The 23,251-nt window shown below is 38.0% G+C and overlaps 1 protein-coding gene across 2 annotated transcripts in view; it reads left to right on the top strand.

Moving 5' to 3' along the window:
- The first annotated feature begins 1,198 nt into the window (after positions 1 to 1,198).
- Positions 1,199 to 23,251, top strand: part of LOC115215840 (multidrug resistance-associated protein 5) — a 125,120-nt gene continuing 103,067 nt past the window's right edge. The window contains exon 1 of one of the 2 annotated variants that reach the window (XM_036505865.1): positions 1,199 to 1,363. In XM_036505865.1, the coding sequence (XP_036361758.1) occupies positions 1,216 to 1,363 (148 nt within the window). In that variant the 5' untranslated portion in view covers positions 1,199 to 1,215. Of the gene's footprint in view, positions 1,364 to 19,618; positions 19,774 to 23,251 lie in introns of those variants that run through there. The other variant, XM_029785170.2, reaches the window with a different exon arrangement.

Genomic DNA, 23,251 nt, shown 5'->3' with positions numbered 1-23,251 from the left:
CTGCAACATTATTTCATCGCTATCTCTCAGAGATGTATGCAAGGTCTTCATCTCTCCTTCAAAACACTATCCTCTATTCAAACAAACCCCCACTACCGTCCTTCCTATTTAAATAGATGTATATATTTACATACGCGCGCGCGTGTGCGTGTTTGCGTGCGTATGTGTGTGTGTATGTATGTAGATATGTTCGTTCGTTCTCTTCTGTATTTGATCATTTAAATTCTGGATCTTTTCCTTTTGAACGGCAGACAATTTCTAGTTAACTAAACTTTAAAACTTCGTATACTGGTAGAATGTGTCAAAACAAAACATTTTTTCTCTTGGCTTTCTTGAGAAAATTGTAATTTGTTTGTTTAACGTAGTTTAATTTTTCGAATTTTAACCAATCCTATGCTCTCTTTTGAGCTAAAATCATTTGCTGCGTCTAAAACTGAGACACTACCCCTCAACCTAATTTTTTTTCTTAAATGTTAAATTAATTTAATTGTTACGCGTGTAAAAAAACCCGAAAGCAATGGAAAATGATTTAAACAATTAACAAACAAAATAATTCTATAATTTTATACACACGCTCTCCGTAACACACGCTTTCCGTATACGTACGGAAAGCGTGTGTATAAAATTATAGAATTATTTTGTTTGTTAATTGTTTAAATCATTTTCCATTGCTTTCGGTTTTTTTTACACACGTAACAATTAAATTAATTTAACAATTAAGAAAAAAAAATTAGGGTTAGGGTTGGGGGGAGGGTTAGGCTTAGTTACAGGATGTTGTCTCAGTTTTAGACGCAGCAAATGATTTTAGTTGAATGGAGGTAATCGATTGGTTAAAATTGCCGAAATGCTCGGATTTTCAGACGAAATATCTTACAAACTATAGAATTTTCTCAATAAAGCCAAGAAAAAATGATGTTTTATAAACACATTCTACCAGTATACGAAGTTTAAAAGTGTTTAGTTAACTAGAAATTCTGTTGACATCTACCGTTCAAAAGGAAAAGATCCTAAATTCTTACTATGAAGAAAGAACTGGTTTCTAACAAAGATGCAAAACTCTTTGGAATGTAGATAACGAAAATAAACATATAAATAAACACACACACACGCGCGCGCGCGCGCGCACACACGCATGCGTAAGTTAGTGTGTGTGTGAGTATGTCTATTCAGATGTGTACTTCTGCCTATTTATAAGCCTACAGGGTCGGCGAGCTAATGGTTGCTAAATGGGTTTATTCAGGAAGGGAGGTCACTCTAACTTTATTACTAATGAAGCATTTAAAGAGAAATGAAACGAAAAGGAAATGTCTGTTCAATTGGGATTTCCTTTCTCCCCCTCATCGGATACCATTAAAATTTCTACGTAGGTACTTATTAAAATACTAAGGAAATGAGGTCATTTAACTGTGTTTCTAATTACGCTCAAAATATTTGTTGAAAATAAAATGAAGAAAATGAAAAGGAATTATTATATTTTCTTTTGAAATTTCAATGTCATTTCTATGAATATACCCACAGGGCTTTATGTCGGTACCTGTCCGTATGAAGACATGTAGAAATTACATCCGTACACCTATTGATATTTTGTTTTGATGTTCAGGATTAATAATTTTCCTATCTTACTAAGAATCATTTTAAACAATACCGTACGCGTGTTGCGAGATTAGTGACTAACTTTCATTGTAATGTTTCAATGTATAATTATGTTGATGAAATCAGCGCTTGAATTAGTTCACAGTGCTACCTATATAGCCAATACGTTTTGGTTAGTAATTGGTTAACTAAAACTAATGCTGTTTTGGTTAATTTTAGATGCAACTTTGGCTGCACGTATAACTAAACGGTTTCTGTTGACTGGACATGCACTTTGAGAATAAAAATTGCATTTTCATTCTCTGTTAGTTGCATTCTAGTGTTTTAAATTCTCCATTGTTTCCTTATTATTTGTGGGTGCTTCAGTTTTAGCAAAGATTGTTAACGTCGAGAAGCTTACTTTAATATTTTCGTGTATTTATTCTCGGGGGTGAATTTAGCATCTTAAAAATACGAAGAAAAGTTTTGTGTATCGCCAAGAACGCTCTCTCCCAGTTCCTTCTCAATTACGACTAGCCTGAAGCAAGGATGTACCCTCGCTCTCATTCTGTTTTTCCTCTACCTTGGTGCTGTGATTCATTAGGTCCCAGATCTGGCTCCTGGTGTAGACATCCGTTATAGAATGGATGGAAGACTTTTCAACATTTCCCGCTCCAGAGCTCATCAACTTATCACCTTGGCCAAAGTGCGTGAGCTGCAGTATACTGATGACAATGCCACTCACGTGCGCTCAGTTTCCGATCTTCAGGAGGCTGTGAACCTCTTTGGTCTGATCACTAATGTAAAGAAGTCGAAGATCCTTGCCGAGAAACCACCTGGCCAACCTCCCAATGACACCAATGACATAAGGCTATGTGGTACTGTCTTGGAACCGTGAAGGTCATCCTATACCTCGGAAGCTGCCTGTTCAGCGATTGCATCATTCAGAAAGACATCGTGAATAGGATCCGCACAGCTCGTACTGCTTTCGGAAAACTCTCAAAATGAGTCTTCCTAAACCACAGACTCACTATCCAAACAAAAATCGTGGTATTCTGAACTGTCATCCTTTCCACACTCCTCTACGGCTGAGACGTGGGTGTTGTACCGCCGGGACTTGAAGAAAATCGAACGTTTCCAACAGCACAAACTTCACGCAATCATGGGGATTCGATGGCAATCTTATATTACCAATGAAGAGGTTCTGCCCCAGGCCGGATTGTCCAGCATTGAAGCTACCATGGCACGACAACTGCTTCCGCTGGTCATGACACATCATACGTATGCTTCAAACGCGCTTCCCCCGCACTCTCCTCTTTACCGAGTTGGCCTCAGACACCAGACTATGTAGAACCCCCAAATTCCGTTTCTAAGACTAGCTCAAAGCCACTCTCCTCCGCTGCTCTATTGACCCAAATACTTGGTAGACAATTGCCAAAGACCTCTCAAAGTAGTGGCATGTCATCGTGGAGGGAACAGACTTTACGGAAAATAACAGACGTCAACAGGCAGAGCTCAGATATCGAAGACGCAAAGAGTGACTCGCTGACCCTACCCTGCAATAAATGCCCCCGGTTCTTCTATACCGCACTTGGCCTGAACAGCCACTTCAATTACAAGCATCCTCTGCACCCACCAAGATGAGACACATTCACTTGCTGTAGATTTAAAACTTGGACACGAGTTAATGCCGACACAACGATAATCTTTGTAGTTACATTTATTAAAAACGGTGGATGATACCACGTCTTTCAGTTACAGCCTTTCCTATTAGCTTGCCTGGAACTATTATATTTTAAGGTTCTCTTGAAACTACTTGATGCAAATGTATATATTGTATATAATCCTTACTCTGTTGGATGACTCTTCGTCATAAGAGGTTGTTGAAATTAGTTTGCTTAAATTGTTGAATAAATTTCTAATAACACATGGTGGGTGGTTTGAATTATTGTTTATATATAATAGTAAATCATTATATTTAATATATGATTGAAACTTTTCGTCAATAAGATTCAATGGTTCGTCTAAAAGTGACTATACTGAGGTTACTACTAACTGAATTTTAGGCTTAAGTCTTGGAGTGAACCTATCTGCTGTCGTTTATATTTTTGGAGATGAATAAGCCATCATATTTATAATTTCCCCCATTAATGAAATGGGATGTATCATGAAATATGTTTAAAGTATGTGTTCCGATTAGGCACGGAATTTACGCAAAATCTTCGGCGCTCCTGTGCAATATAGGTTTTTTTTTTTCATCCATTTGTTGTCTTAAAATCAGGGACTCACTTTTCTGGCGTGTATTATCATTTTTATGCCATTATCAGCGATGGTAAAGCATACTTTTGTGAAATCCACTGTCCTAGAGAGATGCTAGGAGACTATATTTTTATACTCTTTACATATTTTATGTTTGTGTGTGTGTCTTTGTATTTGTGCTTGAAACCCACCATTGTATGACAACTGATGTTGGTTTATTTACGTCCCCGCTGCTTAGCGGTTCAGCAAAAAGAAAACGACAGGATAAGCACCAGACTTAGAAATATAAGTACAGCGATCGATTTGATCAACTAAACCCTTCAACATGATGCTCCTGCATGGCCGTAGTTCAATGACTGAAACAAGTATATATATATATATAATATATATATAATATATATATATATATATATATAATATATATATATATATATACAATATATATATTAAGCACATGCAACCACCGCTTTTTTCACACATTCAAATGCTGCCACAAATCCAAATGCCTAAGCGACCATACAGTACATTTCCTTTCCACAATACCCCTTAGGTAATCCTAATAACCTTCTGTGGCCATGCTGGAGTATCGCCTTTAGTCGAGCAAATCGACTCCAGGACTTATTCTTTGTAAGCCTAGTACTTATTCTATCGGTCTCTTTTGCCGAACCGCTAAGTTACGGGGACGTAAACACTCCAGCATCGGTTGTCAAGCGATGTTGGTGGGACAAACACACACACACACACACACACACACACACACACACACATACACACACACACATACATATATACGACGGGCTTCTTTCAGTTTCCATCTACCAAATCCACTCACAAGGCTTTGGTCGGCCCGAGGCTATAGTAGAAGACGCTTGTCCAAGGTGCCACACAGTGGGACCGAACCCGGAACCATGTGGTTGGTAAGCAAGCTACTTACCACACAGCCACTCATGTATATATCTTCATATATATATTTTCTTATATTACTAACCATTGACCTGCCAAACCATCTAGATTCCTAAATTCTTCATTCATTACCACTAACCCTCTCTCTGCCCCATCACTTAGACTCTATCTCTACACATTTGTCACTCCTTTACCTTTTATCACCCCATTCCTTCTATCTTTTTACACTATAATACCTTTGGCTCCTTACCACTCTTCATCTCCCCACTCCTACCTTCAAATTATCTCCACTGGCCACTAACTGGTACACCTTCCCTTATCTATATTGTTTTTCATTTTTCTTTTTCTTTCTTTTCTTTATTCTTCTCTTCCGGTTTTTTATTTTTTATTATTTTATTATTTTATTATTTTTCTTTTTACTTTCTTCTCCTTTTCTCTTTTTTTTCTCTTCTTTTTCTCTTTCTTTATTTCTCTCTTCCTGTTTTCGATTTGACCCTACTAATTGTTGTTGGCATCCTTTTTGTCTCGGGAGACAATTGAGTTGCGCATAAAGTAGTCTACTTCTAATCGTCAGGTTGGTTGCAGGAGCTGCCGGAAGAGTGTCGAGTCGAACACTAGACCGCCTTCGGAGCTCCACTCCGGATTTCTTTGAAGGTTGTCTCCTTTCCGTAACCCTGGATAGGGGCCCATACCGGGTACTGTCAGCCGGAGCCAGCTGAGCCCGGAACTCGTGTCAGGCAGGGTCGTCACTCCCTGAAGTACTGAAGAAGTTCGCTACCCACTACCTTTTCAAGTAATGTTAAATTATTATTAGATTTTTCATTCTTTTGCCTATGTTTATTTTATATGTTTATTTTCAACCACTAATATTCATCATCATCATCAGCAGCAGCAGCAGCAGCAGTTATAGTAGCAGCAATATCACCTACTAATACACTCCCTATTTTTAGGTCACTTTAAATAAAACCCTTGATTTAAAAACAGTGTATTAACTCTATACTTGGAATGACCAATTTTAAAAACTATTGGATTTTACTCAGAAGGTATTGGATTCTTATATGTATACCAGCGTGGGTTAAAATCAGTAAACACTATGCTTTTTTCGGTAAAATCCGCGGCATTATATAGAGAGAGATGAATTATAATTTCAACAATTGAGGGTAAATAATTAATTAATCAATTTCACCAAGTATTCAGTATGCAAAGGGACCATTTAAGGCGAATTCAAATTATTACATTATATAAAAGGGCTTAGTAAAATAAATTACTTTGCCGCATACTGAACTCATTAGAAATAGCAGCTAAAAAAACTTTTTTAAAACTATTTCCAATACTTAAAGAAAACCTCTCTCATATAGTGTTTGCTCAATTCAACTCACGCAAATATGGGGGTAGAGACATTAAAAAATCAAGTGCAAAGTTATTTGAGAACGTACGTTTCAAGATTAGTCAAAATTCGACATTTCTATCATCAGCTCAGAACTCCCTGGTTTGGATTTGAAAACACTGAAAGTAGGAGCATACCCTTTCGGCTTCCTCTCGAAAGGGGAGAGCAGAGAATTCTTCGCTTGCATTTTTGAGTTTGTTGGCACTGTTAGTTACGAGCAGATCTTCAGAAGCGAGAGGAAGCCGAAAGGGTATGCTCCTACTTTCAGTGTTTTCAAATCCAAACCAGGGAGTTCTGAGCTGATGATAGAAATGTCGAATTTTGACTAATCTTGAAACGTACGTCTCAAATAACCTTTGCACTTGATTTTTAATGTCTCTACACCCCATATTTGCGTGAGTTGAATTGAGCAAACACTATATGAGAGAGGTTTTCTTTAAGTATTGGAAATAGTTTTAAAAAAGTTTTTTTAGCTGCTATTTCTAATGAGTTCAGTATGCGGCAAAGTAATTTATTTTACTAAGCCCTTTTATATATATATATATATATATATATATATATATATCAGCGCAGGAGTGGTTGTGTGGTAAGAAGCTTGCTTACCTGCACAACATAACACACAAGCATACACACGCGCACACACACAGACGCACACATTCACACACACGAGCAAACATATATACACACACATACACAAGCATATATACACACAAACACATGCACACACACACACATACATACACCATCTTGAAATCTTAGACCAGTCGAAAAACCACCGAACCATGACAGACTAGTCCAGAAACAAAGAAATCTTTTTGATTCCATGAACTGTTCGAAATCAGATCATGTGATTGATCCCTTCCAACCAATCAACCTCCCATACTATTTAAAAATAGCAACCATCCTTGCAAAACACAAGACTGGAGCTCAAGAAAAAAGGTTGGTCGTTCCCCTAAAATCCTTACAAACAATTATGAACTTATTTTACTGCCTATTTTGAACATTTCTATATAAACTGTTTAAACATAAAGTGGCTCTTAATATTTTCTTATCATTGTCAAAGACTCTATCACTGTATTTTAATACATCTGTTAACTAATTTTTAACACCACAAAGGCTATACAAAGCCTTGCATTTTACTTTTGAAAATCCTTTTTAAAAGAAGTGAAACCGGTCAAGTCAATAACCGTCTTTAAAAGACCTCTGCATTTTCAAATCCTCTTCCATATATATATACATACATACATACATACATACATATATATATATATATATATATATATATATATATATTATTATATATATATATATATATATATATAATAATAAAAATAGGGTAATAATAAAATATTATTACTAGTGGCCTAGCGAAACTGGCCTACAGCGAATATTTTTTTGCTAGAAATAGTTAGAAACCGTGGTCTGGGAAATAGTTGAGATGGTAAACGTTCTTAATTTTCATCCTTTCGTGAATTTATCCTTCTTTGTGGTCTTGAGATTTCTACTGTCTCTAGCACAACGCTTTCCTATTTGAAAGCCTCTTATTGTATTCTCTCTCTCTTCTCTCTCTCTATATATATATATATATATATAATTATAATATACATATACCGGAGTAACACATAAATGTGAAACAAGGTGGAAAAAAGAGTACTCAAATACCAGTGGTAGAGTAATATGCTTTTATTGAAAGCAGCAGAAAATTCAACAAAACCTGTTACTCTGAGTTTCACGTTCCGGGAACGTGAAACTCAGAGTAACAGGTTTTGTTGAATTTTCTGCTGCTTTAAATAAAGTATATATATATATATATATATATATATGTATATATATATATATATATATAATATATATATTATATATTATATATATATATAGAGTGTGTGTGTGTGTGTGTGTGTGTGTGAATAAACTGTCGTCTAAATTACGCAAAAATGAAAATAACATAGACATCTCATTTTAACAGATTTATTTACCAAAATTACATAAAAATATCTTGAAATACTAAAGAGAAAATATTTGTTCAATAAAATCACCATTGGCTTCAACCACGGCCTCCAGACAACTTCGGAGTCTTCTGCAACTCTTCTGGACGGTCTCCTTGTTTAGGTTGGTGAATGCTGTCGTAATCCTTGCCTTCTGTCTATCTTAGGTGTGTTACAAGGAGTTTTGTTTGGTCTCTCGCTCAACTGCGCCACACATATAATAATCAAGGGGGTTGCAGTTTGGGGAGTTAGGTGGCCAGATGTTAGGAGTGATGTGGTCGCAAAAATTATCTGACAGCCATGACTGGGTTCTCCTGCTTGTGTGGCATAGGGCGGAGTCGTGTTGCTAGACATAGAGTCTTCCAGCAGTCACCCTCTTGACCCAGGGCAGCACTACCCCTTGAAGTAGGCCTTCGCGTTGAGTCTGAGGCCGTGTGGTAAGAGGAATAGAGGCATAACGTCTCCATCACTAGTGATCACTCCAAACACCACGATGTTGACTGGATGTTTGATTTTTATCTCTCTCGGTACAGGTCCTCAGATTGCACTGTCTTCAGATTGAAACCCAAACACTGTGAAATGTTTGTATTGGAGCTTCCGGCGTTAATGCAAAGTAGTACAGCATATCGTTTCTAAATTTCTGGCAGAGTGAATTGCGTCATGGTGCTGTTTTTCTCACAGACGGTGCCCAACAGACCCTACCATACTGTGTTGTAGACAAAATCAAAAACAAAAAAGACGTATGCGAGAAATTAAAAATGTAAAAATTACCCATCGCAGCCTGTGTGTGTGTGTGTGTGTGTGTGTGTGTGTGTGTGTGTGTGTGTGTGTGTGTGTGTGTGTGTGTGTGTCTGTGTGTAAAATATGCATGCATATATGTATGCATAGAAATGAATATATAAATACACACACACGTAACCAAAACAAATAACAAGGCCGGCAAAATGAAGTGAATACCCTTCACTTCATTTTGCCGGCCTTGTTATCTGTTCAGTCATTCACAATTCAGAGGGAGAGAGGGGTCTCACACAGAGGCCATTGTCCTAAATAGATATGTTAGTAATATCTCAGTAATTAAAATTCCTTATCGAAACGAAGTGGCTGCTCGGATAACGAAATACGCAACCGTTCTGTAGAATGTGCTGCGTTCGCACCCTGCAGTAGACGTTCCGTCATTACTTACTCGAATATAGGATACCTCAGGAGTCTTCGAAAGAAAACTATCCTCCTTGGATCTTTTCCTTTTCAAGGCCTGATTGTCAGATTTTTCTAGTTAACTAAATAATTTGAAACTTCGTATACTGGTAGAGTGTCTCAAAAGAAAACACTAGTTTCAACTTGTTTATTTGAGAAAAATGTATTTTATAACTTTAAACGTAGATTAAATCTGCGAATTTTAACCAATCGTATTGTTTGTTTTCATTTGAAATAATTAAGTGCATTATCTTAGTGTGACGTAGAAAGCTATTTTGTGACGTAGACAGCTGTGCGTAGGTCTGTGTTTTGTGTTTTTTCGGTGTATGTGTATATGTATATACAGACTTATGCAATAAACCCAAAATTGCCTCCCTCATAAAAGTATCGCTTGAGCGCGGAACCCTCTTCATCTCTTAGCTACGCTTCTAGAGGCACCCGTCAGATGTCCATGGACCCTCCCCTAGCTTTCTGTTCCCATCCTTCGCACCAATCTACCTGCTGACACCTCCTCTTATACACCCCAACGAAGGTCCCTAAGATTTTGTTTTCATGTTTATTTCGCTTAAACCTGCCATGGTCGCATTCTGTCACCCCTCTCCCCCTTTCTTCTCCTCTCTCCTTCCTCTCCTGTGGCGAGGTCGAGCTCTGCCTTCCCCTCTTTCCTCGTCTCTCTCCTCGTCCCTCACACGAATAATTGCACCATAGATTAATGAAAGCCGGATATTTAAGTGAAGGTACGTGGCCTTGTGGTCAGGGTGTTCCATTCACGTATCGCAAGATCGTGATTTCGATTCCCAGACCGGGCAATGCCTTGTGTTCTTGAGCAAAACGCTTCATTTCACGTCGCTCCAAAACGCTCAGCTTTAAATGAGTAACCCTGTGAGTGATTGGCGTTCCGTCCAGGAGGGATGTGAAATTAAATAAATCCAGCTCAGTGTCTTCAGCAAAGTACGAAACAGAGGCTTTTAACTGACCTCCAGCATTCTTTAAACCTACTCCTCTGTAGATATTGCCTCTGTTTTGTTGCTGATGATGATGTTCGCGTAGAGTTATGTATTTTACTTGAGGACTATCCTGGATTTTATTCAGACGGTGTGTCTATGGTTTAATACACTTTTTCATATATTTTAAGCACTATGACTGTACAGTTTATTTGAGGGAGATTTTGTTGCTGTTTCTAGCTAACCAAACGATCGCATAAACATTCCCTCGAAGACATGTCCGAATGTTGTTATTGGAAAATTTGAGAAATGACAAAAGTAATTAATGAAGCAACTGTTTAGAAACACATACACAATTACAATTATACAATTTCCAAAGAAAACAAACAAGTACACACACACACACACACACACCAACACACACACACACACACACACACACACACACACATACTCACACACACACACACATACACCCCACATTCTAAAATAAGTAAAGGATAAATATATGTTTCTGTGTGAAGCATTTGGTACTTTTTGGTTATCTCACCCCCATTAAAAAATTGCCATTAAAAAATTGGGTTTTCTCCCCATTAAAAAGTTGAGTTAACATGGCGACAAGAGATTGGATCAAAAGAGATCCTTTTGATTCAATACTTCAACACATTGTTGACGTTTGGCCCCCTCAATAGGAATGGTAGGATTTGTTATAAAAATGTTATCAAATTCAATAAGATGATTAATCTTTTCACTTTTCACGTTTATTCATTTTTTCATTTTTTTTTTGTTTTATTGAGGGTTAAGCATTTTTTTTAGTAGGGAGAAATTACCTATTTTTTTTTTTATGGGGTGAGATAACAAAAAGGTACCAAGCATTTTTAGGTTACGAATTGCAGCCTATGTGTATGGAAAGTTTGGGGTCGAAGGAGCAGCATGAGATCTTACCCGAGAGTGTTTTATCTCTATTTCTATGGTGTGAGAACTAGAAAGGTGTAATTGTCGGGGTGAGAGTGGATAGGCCCACCTTTATTTTGTGTTGTGGCTGTTTTGGAAGAGTTGAATGTTTGTTAGGTGCCCGTTTGTCGTTTCAAAAATGTCTTACAAGTGAGAAGCATTGAAAGAGCGCGTGAGAGGCACGGAACGATCGTCACTGGTTGTTGGGTCTCTCTTGGCTTGAATGGTATATTCGAACAATCACAAAGACACACATACACACGTACGCACACACGTACGCACACACACACACACAACACACACACACACACACACACACACACACACACACAACACACACACACACAGGTTCCGTCTGCCAGGTTAACTCATAGGGCGCTGGTTGGCCCAGGGCTACAGTAGAAGACACTTGTCCAAAGTGCTGCTACGCAGTGCTAAACCACACAACCAACGTGCCTGTGTTGTCAAGAAAACTCGAATGTAGAAGGAAGTAGCTAAGTGTTCTTTAAGACATACTAGACTTGACAGTGTCATGTAGTCAGAGGAAATGCTGTTCTGCAATAGACAGTATCTTGTAGAAAGCTTCTAATCCAGGCGGTGAGGACCCCGGCGTTCTTGGACCCCGGGCCACATCCCTGCTCACTGCTTTCAGAGCAGAGATGGCTAATCTGCAAGTGCGAGCCCCGTGTGTTGGAGTGGCTGTTCAAGTGCATCTTATTCTCAAATTTTCGGGACGCTAAATGTTTTTCCACGAGAGTTCCAGATCCTGGCAATGAACTCATTTGCATACAGCCAATCAAAGATCACCTTGACTTTGTTGTCAAGTTAACAAACACACTCTACCAAGTAAACTCAAGACGAAGAACGGTGTTGTAAGACGACCAATCGCCACCATGTTATGCCTGATTTTATACCAATTATTGGATTTTGTTAGGGGCCCCTTATGGTAAAGATGTGGATAGGGAAATATGGGCAGAGGGTGATGTGCTTGCAACCCTCTCCCCTTACGGTTTTTCAAAATAAACAACAAATAACTACGAGAGACAGCCACGGTTGAAACAAGAACAAGAACAACAAGCATTCTTAAAAGAGAAAAGAACCATGGTCATTCCTTGCCCAAGTGACCTTATCTTATCACCCATCACTTGTTATGCACTCATAAATTAGTTTGCTAGTTGAGCTCTGATTGGCTGTATGCAAATGAGTTCATAACTGGGGTCCGGAACTCTAGTGGAAAAAAAAAACATGTTGCGTCCGGGGCAACGTCTTCTCCACTTTGACCACGAGGCAGACTGATACGTCTTATGTCTCTTAAATAATGTTTTTTAGCTCAACACTCGAACCCTGCAACTATTCACTTCATTGAGAGCAGGTCGCTTACGTAACTTGGGACCGGTTTTTCTTGAACGGTTTTCTTTTTTGGGGGTGAGGTGGCGGGTTGCTTTCTAACTTTTCGTTTATTTGTGTTTAATTTTAACATTTGACGTTTAAATAATAGAATATGAATGACATGGACAAAGACTTTATTGAGAGAGAGAGAGAGAGAGAGAGAGAGAGAGAGAGAGAGAGAGAGAGAGAGAGTCTAATAAAAAAGAAAGAAGCATTAACTATAAAATAGATGAAAATATAAACATTTTACCGTCCACAAAATCCACACCATACACAAATACGAAAGCGCGCGCACACACACATACACATACCCCTTTAGCACATTTACTCACAACTACGCCACACAAATGCGTATCCGTGCGCGCATACACACACATAGATACACATAGACACTCACACAAACATAAAAGCGTACACACATATGAAAGCGCGCTCTCTCTCTCTCTCTCTCTCTCACACACACACACACTTTCCCTCTCTCTCACTCACATCCATACAACTATTAATATATAGAACCTTGAAGCTAAGAGACAGGCAGACCAAAAACTGACCTGGTGTTGAGAGAGCATGTCATTGACGAGGTCGCAAATGGTGACGAAAGAACTTTAACTGATTGAATAACAGAACGATTAATCAAACAATCGATTAGTTAATTGGTTAAATAGTTAACCAACTGACTAACAAGTAATAAAGACGAAAAATAGAACCGGTGCGTGTGTTTATTATTGGCATACTGGCCCTTCCAACATGCAACAAGAAATGTTTCAACACACAAGCTCACATCCAGAATTTTGCAAGCCAAATACAAAAACGAAATAGTTTTTGATTACAGAAATACTCATTGTGCTATCTTATGGCTTCCTCAGAACCAGTGGCTCTCAAGAAGCTGTAATATGTTGCGCTGGTATTCAGTTCTTTGCGCGCATTTCCTTAAACAGAAACAGCTGTAAGGTAATTAAAGTCATTATGTTATTCCTGTTTTTGAGTCGTTCATTTATTATTTAATATCATGCTCTGTACAAGGCGGCGTACTGGCAGAAACTGAATTTGAACTCAGAACGTCTTTACGTCTTTACGTTCTGAGTTCAAATTCCGCCGAAGTCGATTTTGCCTTTCATTCTTCCAGGGTCGATAAATTAAGTACATGTAAAAGTTATATGTAAAAACTCTGCATCATGTACGTTGGATTCAGGTACCGAGAGGAGAAGTGACAAATAAAGAACAAAAATCCAAGGTAAGGGCTTCCAAAACGAACGGTTCCAATCGTTATATGAAATGACGGATGAGAGTTCAAAATTTAAACATTCTGGGGGTAAATAAATTTGGTAAAAATGATTAAATAAGTATACAAATTCGGGTAAAGGATATCATCTACAGCCGTGTTCGTGTGTGTGTAGGTGTGTGTGTGTGTGTCTATAAATATATATATAGCAAAGATTATTTGCCAACATAACGTGGTAGTCCTGGTTAGGACGAATGCTACTGCTATTTAGCCCGAGGAAACATCATCTCCAGTTGGCTGACGATGTTTCTTGCGGTTAAATAGCAGTAGCATTCGTCCTAGCCAAGACTGCCACGTTATGTTGCCAAATAATCTTTACTTTAGAGTACTGTTACTGAATGTCTCTCGTTGAGATATTTACAAACAGTAATTTTCTATTTTATACATGATGAAAAATGCCTAGAAGTTTCTAGCTCCGGTATTTGAATCTCTGAGTATTATTATGACAACTTACTGATTGCTCTCTCTCTCTCTCTCTCTCTCTCTTCTCTCTCTCTCTCTCTCTTCTCTCTCTCTCTCTCTCTATATATATATATATATATATATATATATAACATCGGTATGTATGATTATGATTGCATATATATGTTGTATGTGTGTATGGCTGTAAAAGGTTGATTCGCCACCGTTCTGGATTCGATAGCCACTCCAGTTGTTTACATTCTCGTGGCACTTCATGGAACGTCACTGGTGGCAAGTTCTATTGGCTGTTGCTTTTCCCTTGAACATAATTGGTTGCATGGAGAGAGGTGGAGTGGAATTTGCATGTATGGGCAATTGGTGGTTTTTCCATAAATCCTGTCCAGACAAGCGCTCTGGTGAGGAACTTACCAGGCACATATGATCAAGGACAACCTATAGAGACCTTCACAATAGACCATGCATGGTTATGTCCTGTAATGCTGTCCGTAAGAAAGAAATGGCCTAGACTAGACTTACAATCTGTTCTACACTCTCGTAAGTGATGTTTAGATATTGCATACCATTGAGAGAACCGAATGAGAAAGACAGCGATAAAAATATCATTAAAGATCTTCTAAAATATTATGGTTGATGGACCTGTTGCTATTAATACTAGATAGATTTGAAGTCTGCTTCAGGGCAGCAGCTGAATAATTATCTATCCGAGATATTTCTGTTTTGATTTAGAGTAATTTAAAACTTAGTGAGGAGGCAAAATCTAAATATAACGATTTCTTAGTTGCTTATAAAGTGGTTTTTCAATAAAGTACTTAGAAGAAAATGTGAAAAAGCATCGGTTATATGAGAATGAAAATCGGAATTTAAAAAATATGTTTCTTGATGACTTTCCTGTTGCTGCTATTTGGCACCATATCAATGAGAGACTTGAACTTAGTGGAGGAAACGGATGCTGAAAATGCTCTTACTGTTTTGAATCCTTTTCAGATAAATTGTAACTTTCATATCTTAGGTTTCGTAAGCATTAACATAAGTTAATTGCATCTGCTGAGGCCCTCCACTGCTAAGAGTTAGTCATATATTCAGTAGTTGCTTCATCTTACTTAAGTATAAACATCAATATGGCCATCTCATAAAACCATTTGAAAGTATTGTTTGAAGAATAAGTTGTAACAGTTCAAGTTCTAGTGATTGAGCGAGGTTGAAAAGCTATTAGAAAAATCGGTGAAGCGAAGTTTCTGTCGAGTTTTAAACCATATCGTTTAGATTCTCCAGTTTAGGATCACGTCCCAACTAAATTGCCACAAAAGGCAAGACTAACTTCTGGAAATTAGTTATGTTTCTGTAAAAAGCATCAACACCTAAGTGTACATGGTTCAACCTTTTAGATCGGCTGTTGTGTAACTAAATAAGTGGTTGACTTGGAAGTAAGTTTTGTGAATTTTCCCAGAGAATAGTTCTACTGAAGGGTCTAGAAGTTTGACCTAGTGTTATAAAAAGCTAGAATACTGAATTCCCAAACAGAACAACCTCAAGTACTATACAGAACTCTGTCGGTCACGTTTGTGATAGGTGTTCTCATTTTTTTCTTCTTATTCTGTCATTGATAACCATAGACTGTTTTCATATAAACAACTAAAATATTTTATGCAAAGACTTTTTAACCGTTACATTCACTATCTCATGTATGTTATTTTATTCAAATAATTCTACATATGTAAATGAATATTTTACGGGTGATAAAAGATATGGAAATTTACGTAAATTTTAATGTAGCCATTCTCACCTTCATGCGCAACTTACCTAATACTGTGTACTGCCAGCGTCAATTTAACAAATAGGTTCTTGCAAATAATAGTCCCCATCAGGGGTACAGTTCAGTAGAGTTGTCTCTACTGTCACTTGAACTTGAGAACAGAAATGATAAAACTTCGTAAATCAGGTGGAGGAATTAAATCATTCTTGAATGCCAAATAGGGAAGCCAGGAAAATATGATACTCATGTATAGAAGGCAATAAACCAGATAATATTTAACAATGAGTTCTGTTATTACATTATTTAACCAATAAGATCGGAAGAGGTATATATTTTTTGTGTGATAATAAAAATATATCTGTAATCTGTCCTTGTTATTCTATGAAAAAAAAAAATCCTTCAATTTCCTACATTTTTTGTACTATATTTTGGACTTGTGCTTCTCAAAGGATGAAGTACTGTCCCTTACTCCGGGAAGGGGTTTGTAGCTGTAGCGTAACCAGGTTCTAAAGTTAGAGTGAGCGAACATATGAAAAAAGGCACTGCGACACATACCCAACAATTTTTTTACTCTTTTCTCTAATATTACACGAAATATTTCAAATATGTAATTATATACTTAATCCACTAGCGTAGCAAGAGTGTGTGCCACCCGGGGCGGCCCTCCAGTTTGCTGACCCCGGACCCCACAAAAAGCACATATTGTCTAGAGCAGATCCAAAAGTGCCGCCCGGGGCGGACCGCCCCAGCCTCACTAGTTACGCTAGTGCCTTCATCCATTAGCTTTGTGTCTCAGTAACAATGTCAGTATGTCTGAAACTTCGAAGTAGGTGTGACGTGAAAAATATGAAACTTCGTGGGATCGTTTAATGTCGAGAGGTTATGAGGTCAGGGTTTGTTTTTGGGTCTTCAGATATCAGCGGACGATTGAGCAAACCGCTTCAAAAACATGAACGGTTGGTCGAATAAAGTAATGACTCCAGAAAGTTCTTCAAAGGCCAGCGCTCCCCTTGTTTCCCTTTGAGCTACGCCACTGGCTGGTAGAAAATTTTATTGGGTACTGGGTGCAAAGGGGACGGTAGGGAGCGATAAATACATCTCTGCAGCTTTTAGTCTTTGTATTGTAATTATTAACTCGAAGAAAAATATTATAAACTGCTTGTTAGCTACAATCGCAATAAAAACATCGTCATCTCTCTCCCTCTCTCTCTCTTTTTCCCTCGCTCACCCTCTCTCTCTCTTATATGCGCCCAAGATGAATACGTAAATAAACAGCTGAATACAATGCATCTTAGCTTGTAGTAATCGTTTTTTATAGGGTGATGCTGTGGAAAGCAGTTACCCGCGTCACACTACAACCCGGAATTAAAATACTCTGGCCAGACCTTAATATATGTAGATTGAAAAAAAAAAAAAGAAAGAAAAAATGAGCGACACGAATCGTAGTAAGGAAGGGGAAGGGCTTGAAAAAGAAACAAGGCGCTAGTGAAAAAAGGTTTGACATGCGTGAGACAGTCTATCACACCAATTTATAGACGAAGACAGAGGGGATGATGAGGTGACCGATGAAGAGATAAATTACTCCGAAATGTTAGTATTTCACAGTCTAGGTAAATGGCGTTGCGAGCCGATCTTGTTGACGCACCGTTTGTCAACAAGCGAGGTATATTTCTCCATGACAGAATGCTGTGAGTAGCCTGTTCGCCAGTTCGAATGTGCATCACATTCGGACTGATAATAACAATTCAGTCTAATTTTGATACTCGTTGCCTATTTTAGGATGAGCTCATCGCTAATTGCTTAGTGGTTGTATGGTAAGAAGCTTACAGATTTGGACTTTCATGTGCAGCACGGATTTTTGTCAGTGAACAGGTCGCGGATTTTAGCGACGAAAATATTTTGACAAATTAAACTTAAATGTTGAAGTGAATCGAACGGCTTTTGTGTGTTTCTTAAATGGCTTATAAACACCTTCCACGCTGCAATTGTTTTCGTTTCAGCACACGATCTCAGATCAAGTCACTCGCTATGCAAGTACATCTCGGTAAGAAGCTTGCTTCACAACTACATGGTTCCGGGTTCAATCCCACTGCGTGACACCTTGGCTAAGTGTCTTCTACTATAGCTGCGCGCCGACCAAAGCTTTGTGAGTGGATTTGATAGATGGAAACTGAAAGAAGCCCATCGTGTATGTGTAAGTGTATGTATTTGTGTGTCTGTCCCCCAACCATCGCTTGATGTTGGTGTGTTTACATCCCTGTAAATTAGAAAAAGAGACAGATATAAGAAGTACAAGGCTTAAAAAACTAAGTCCTGGGGTCGATTTGTTCGACTAAAGGCGCGGTGCACCAGCATGGTCGCAGTCAAATGACTGAAACAAGTAAAAGAATAACTAGTTCAGATGTTAAGAAAGGCAGTAAAAATAAAGAAGTAAAAAACAGAAAATCTCAGAAAGTGAGATAGGAAAGGAACTCGCCTTTCATATTCTGGTGCCATATCAGGGTGTGGTCTCTCTGACCGACGCGAAAGTCATTTCACTTCACACAGTCTATCGCTGTCTTTACGCCAAATGATATATATATATATATATTATATATATATATGTGTGTGTGTGTGTGTGTGTGTGTGTGTGTGTGTGTGTCTTACACAGACAAACGCACACGTTATTGTAGAGCGAGAGAGGAGACAATAAAATAGGGATGAAGAGGGGGTATGATATCTGATATAGCGATGTATATGACTGCCTGTCTCATCGTGTGTGTGTGAGAGAGAGACAGAGACAGAGACAGAAGAGAGAGAAAGTGTGTATATATATATATATATATATATATATATATAATATATATATATGTGTGTGTATATATATATATATATGATATCTGATAGAGAAAGTGTGTATATATATATATATATATATATATATATATATATATATATATATATATACACTTTCTCTATCAGATATCATACCCCCTCTTCATCCCTATTTTATTGTCTCTTTCTCACTCTACAATAACATGTGCGTGTGTCTGTGTGTAAGAGACACACACACACACACACACACACACATATATATATAAATATATATATATAAAGTTAATCCAAACAAGAAAACAAAAAAACACAACAACGCAAGGACGTGGAACAAATAAACAAATAAAGTATTATTGGACGCTCGGGAAAGAAGGAGGGTTTTATTTATTTATTTGTTTATGCGCGTGTGTGTGCGCGCGTGTTTGTTTCACCGGGTACCTGTCATCGGCTTCTATGCTTCTACTCTCACTGTCTTTTTTTTCCCCCTCTCTATATTTCTACCTCTCTCTCCACACACACTCATTAGCTCTCTTTCGTTCTGTCGTCAGCCGTTTCGGTAGCGTGTTAAGTTTCATTCTTCCTGTACACTTCTCACACACACACACGCACGCACGCACACACACACACACACTTCGCTCGTTATATCCCCCCCATCCTCCACCGCAAATCCACTGCTGCACAAACATACATGCTTTGAACGTGTGCTTGCGGCGGCGGCGGCGGTGGTGGTGGTGGTGATGAGTGGTGTTAATATGTTGAAGTTGAGTCGGGAGTGATTATGTTGGTGGCGGCGGCGGTGGTGGTAGTGGTGGGTTGAACCGGTGATTGTGTTGGGGAATTCGTAGTTAGTCGTTGCCAGTCGCTGCTACTTTGTCGGAGCTGATGTTGGCGAGATCTTCCTAAGTCTTAGCCTGGTATGTTGAAATTTTGTCATTTTTATAGAAACTTTCTATTGTTATGATGGTAGTGTGGTGAGGCAGGCGAGATATCAGTGACGGTTGTTTGGGACGATGTGGTAGTGGTGGGGGATTACGTGGAACCATGCGGTAGTGGTGATGGTTATATGGGAGGGTGTGCTGTGCTTGTGGTGATGGTTATATGTAGCAGTGGTTACTGTAGCACGAGAGGCTGTGCTACATGTTGCTGGTCTTGCATGGCGCGTTTTATGTTTTTTGGCATTTGTGTTAAAAGGTTTCATGTCTTGGCTTTAGCTTAGAATAATAATAATAATAATAATAAACATTGTGTACAGTGCTCAGAATAAACACACACACACACACATCTTACATATAAACACACACATATCGACTCATAGATACATATACACACATATACTCTCAACAAACACTTACGCCGATGTAAACATGAAAGAGGGAAAACACAGGAGGTTTTTGTGTAGAAAGGAGATAATTGGAAACTAAATTTATGTGTGTGCGCGTGCATGGATCTATACGTATGTGTATGTATGTATGTATGTATGTGTGTGTGTGTGCATCTGTGTGTCAGTGTGTTTGTTTATATGAATCTGTGTGCGTATGTATGTGTGAGTTTACTTGTAAACTCGTGAGTTATCAATTGTCTGCATTTCATTGGCATAACTTCCAAAAGTGTGTCCCACCCCCGTCAAATTGTTTACCAACATAACTTCCTTAAGAACGCATATTTTGTCATGAAATTTTCCAGAGATATTTTAAATGCTACAGACTGTGTGACAAGAGAAATTCGAAAAAAAATATCACGTGGAAGATCATCCCTCCCCACAGGAATTTGTTATGTGCCTATTTTTTTATTTTTAAATGAAATTTTCAAGATACATTTTTGAGAGTAAGATAAAAAGATATAAATGAAAATTGAGCGGGGATGAATGGAGTAGAAGTTGAAGGATCTGAAGCTGACCCCCGCCGCATTTTCCCCCAAATTTTCAAAGGTAGTTGTAATGTACCTTTGGAGACGTGTCTCTGGGAAAATTTCATTAGAGACATTTTAAAGATAGTTATGAAGAAACAGTCACAATAGATGGAGGATCACTCCTATAGCTGTGTCGATGTCTATCATTTTTTTTTCTTTTACCTGTTTCAGTAATTTGACTGCGGCCATGCTGAGGCACCACCTTAAAGGGTGTTAGTCGAATGGGTTAATGCTTACGATATTACCTGGAAACGAAAATAAAAAAATAAATAAATAAATACTGCAACGGGTGTAAAAAATGTTTAGGAAACAAAAATACGCGGAAAACTTGTCCTCAGTCAAAGAGGTAGGCTAAAGTTGTGTCCTTAAATCCTGATGGAAGGGGTACAGTGGATTACAACAACAACAACACTGAAGGGAAAAGACTGCTGAACTACAAGCAATTTTCTCAAATTGTAATTCATAATGTAAGACTGCTCAGAAAGAATGAGAAATGGATTGAATTAACTGAGAACTTCGAAAGATGTAACTTGAGTGTATTAGATGTAATAGATGACGAAATTGTGCATGATGCATGGAGATCGTTTAATGGTGCAGCATTGGGTGGTGATGGATTTGTTGTCAATAAGATGGCAGAAGGTACTTTAGCTGAAGTAAGACCTGTGAACGACAGAATCCTTATTGCAGAATTCAGTGGCAATCCTAAAACCATGGTGATAATCACCTATGCACCAACTGAAGCAGAAGACCACTGTGAAGCATTAACTGAATGTTGTGCCAAAGCAAAATTTAACATTGGTGCTTGGAGATTTAAAGGCACATCTTGGTCAGGACATATCAATTCATGCATGTCACTGACACACAAATGGGAACAACAGATTTCTACATGAATTTTCTGTTGAAAATGATTTTTTTGTAACCAACATTTTGTTCTCGAAAAGACCTGGAAGACTCTGGAGATTTATTTCAGATATGAATGGTAGCTGAATAACCTTGGCATTAATGATACCGAATTTAGATGAAGAAATCAATCAAGGTAAATCTTTGGGGTAGATAATGTTTAACTCAAAGTTTTGAAAAGATGCAATTTTGATGAAATTGTGCTTTACTTTGCAAACAAACTGTTGAAAGAGAACTTGAAGCCAAAGCAATTATCAGTGTTGGATCTGCTCCATATTCTCAAACCAGATCTCAGCGATGAGAAGAACTAGAAAGGCATTGCATTATCTTCAGTAGTAGCCAGATTCATCAACAGAATGATGCTTAACAGACTACAGCCAAGCAATTGATAAACATCTACGACAAAATCAGAATGGGTTTCAACCTGGTAGATCCACAGCAATACATATTCTGACTCTGAGAAGGTTAATTGAAGAGGTCGAAGCACATAATAGCAAAACCATCATCCTGTATGTTGATTTCAAGAAGGCTTTTGATTCTAATCACAGAGGCAAGATGCTCAAAATTCTTAGAGCATATCAATAGACATCCAAATCTTCTCAATGCAATAACAAAGCTTTCTGAAGATACAAAAGCAAGAATTATAACACCTGACGGAGAGACAGGTTTCTTTGAAATAAACAGCAGGAATGCTTTAACCCTTTCATTACTGTATTCATTTTGAGATGCTCTGTGTTTCTTTCAATTAATTTTAAATATAATAAAAAAGTTAGTAAAATAACTTAGTTATTAAGTTAGTGTTAGGAACATAAATTGTAACTAAGGTTTGGTGAAAGATTTTAATATAGAACTTTTGAAAACAAGACATTTGTACTCAGAACCAGAGCCAGTTTCAGCCAGGTTGGTATCAAAAGGGTTAAGAATTGTTTCTCTATTATATATTTTAAGAATTATTTCTCTATTATGTATTTTAACCCTTTTGTTACTATATTTCTGTTGAGATGCTCTGTGTTTGTTTCAATCAATTTTAAATATAACAAAGAATTTAGTAAAATAACTTAGTTATCATTCAGCTAGTGTTAGGAACAAATTGGAACAATAGTGGAAGATTTTAAATCCAAACTTATGAAAACAAGACATTTGTACCACAGAGCCAGAGGTGGTTTCAGCCGGGTTGGTAATGAAAGTGTTAAGGATGGGGTGCGCAAGAGAGAAGACTGCACTGGTATGGTCATGTGGCAAGAATGGATGAGGATAGCTGCATGAAAAAGTGTCACACCCTAGCAGTAAGGGAACCTGTTGAAGAGGTAGACCCAGGAAGACCTGGGATGAGGTGTGAAGCATGACATTCGAACATTAAGCTTCACCGAGGCAATGACTAGTGACCGAGACTTCTGGAAATATGCTGTGCTTGAGAAGATCTGGTGAGCCAAGTAAGACCATAACCCATGGCCTATGCCAGTGGTGTAACCAGCCCAGTTAAGTGTATCTTTCCTTCATTGGACACTAAACTCTGCTTGCGAAGACCTTTTGAGGCAAGTGAAATCAAAATCGAAATCGAATTCGATGACTGGCATCCGTGCT

This window comes from Octopus sinensis, linkage group LG9, assembly GCF_006345805.1.
Source record: "Octopus sinensis linkage group LG9, ASM634580v1, whole genome shotgun sequence".
In the NCBI taxonomy this organism is placed as follows: domain Eukaryota; kingdom Metazoa; phylum Mollusca; class Cephalopoda; order Octopoda; family Octopodidae; genus Octopus; species Octopus sinensis.
Note: the sequence above shows the minus strand (reverse complement) of the source record. Positions and strands in the feature narration are given on the sequence as shown.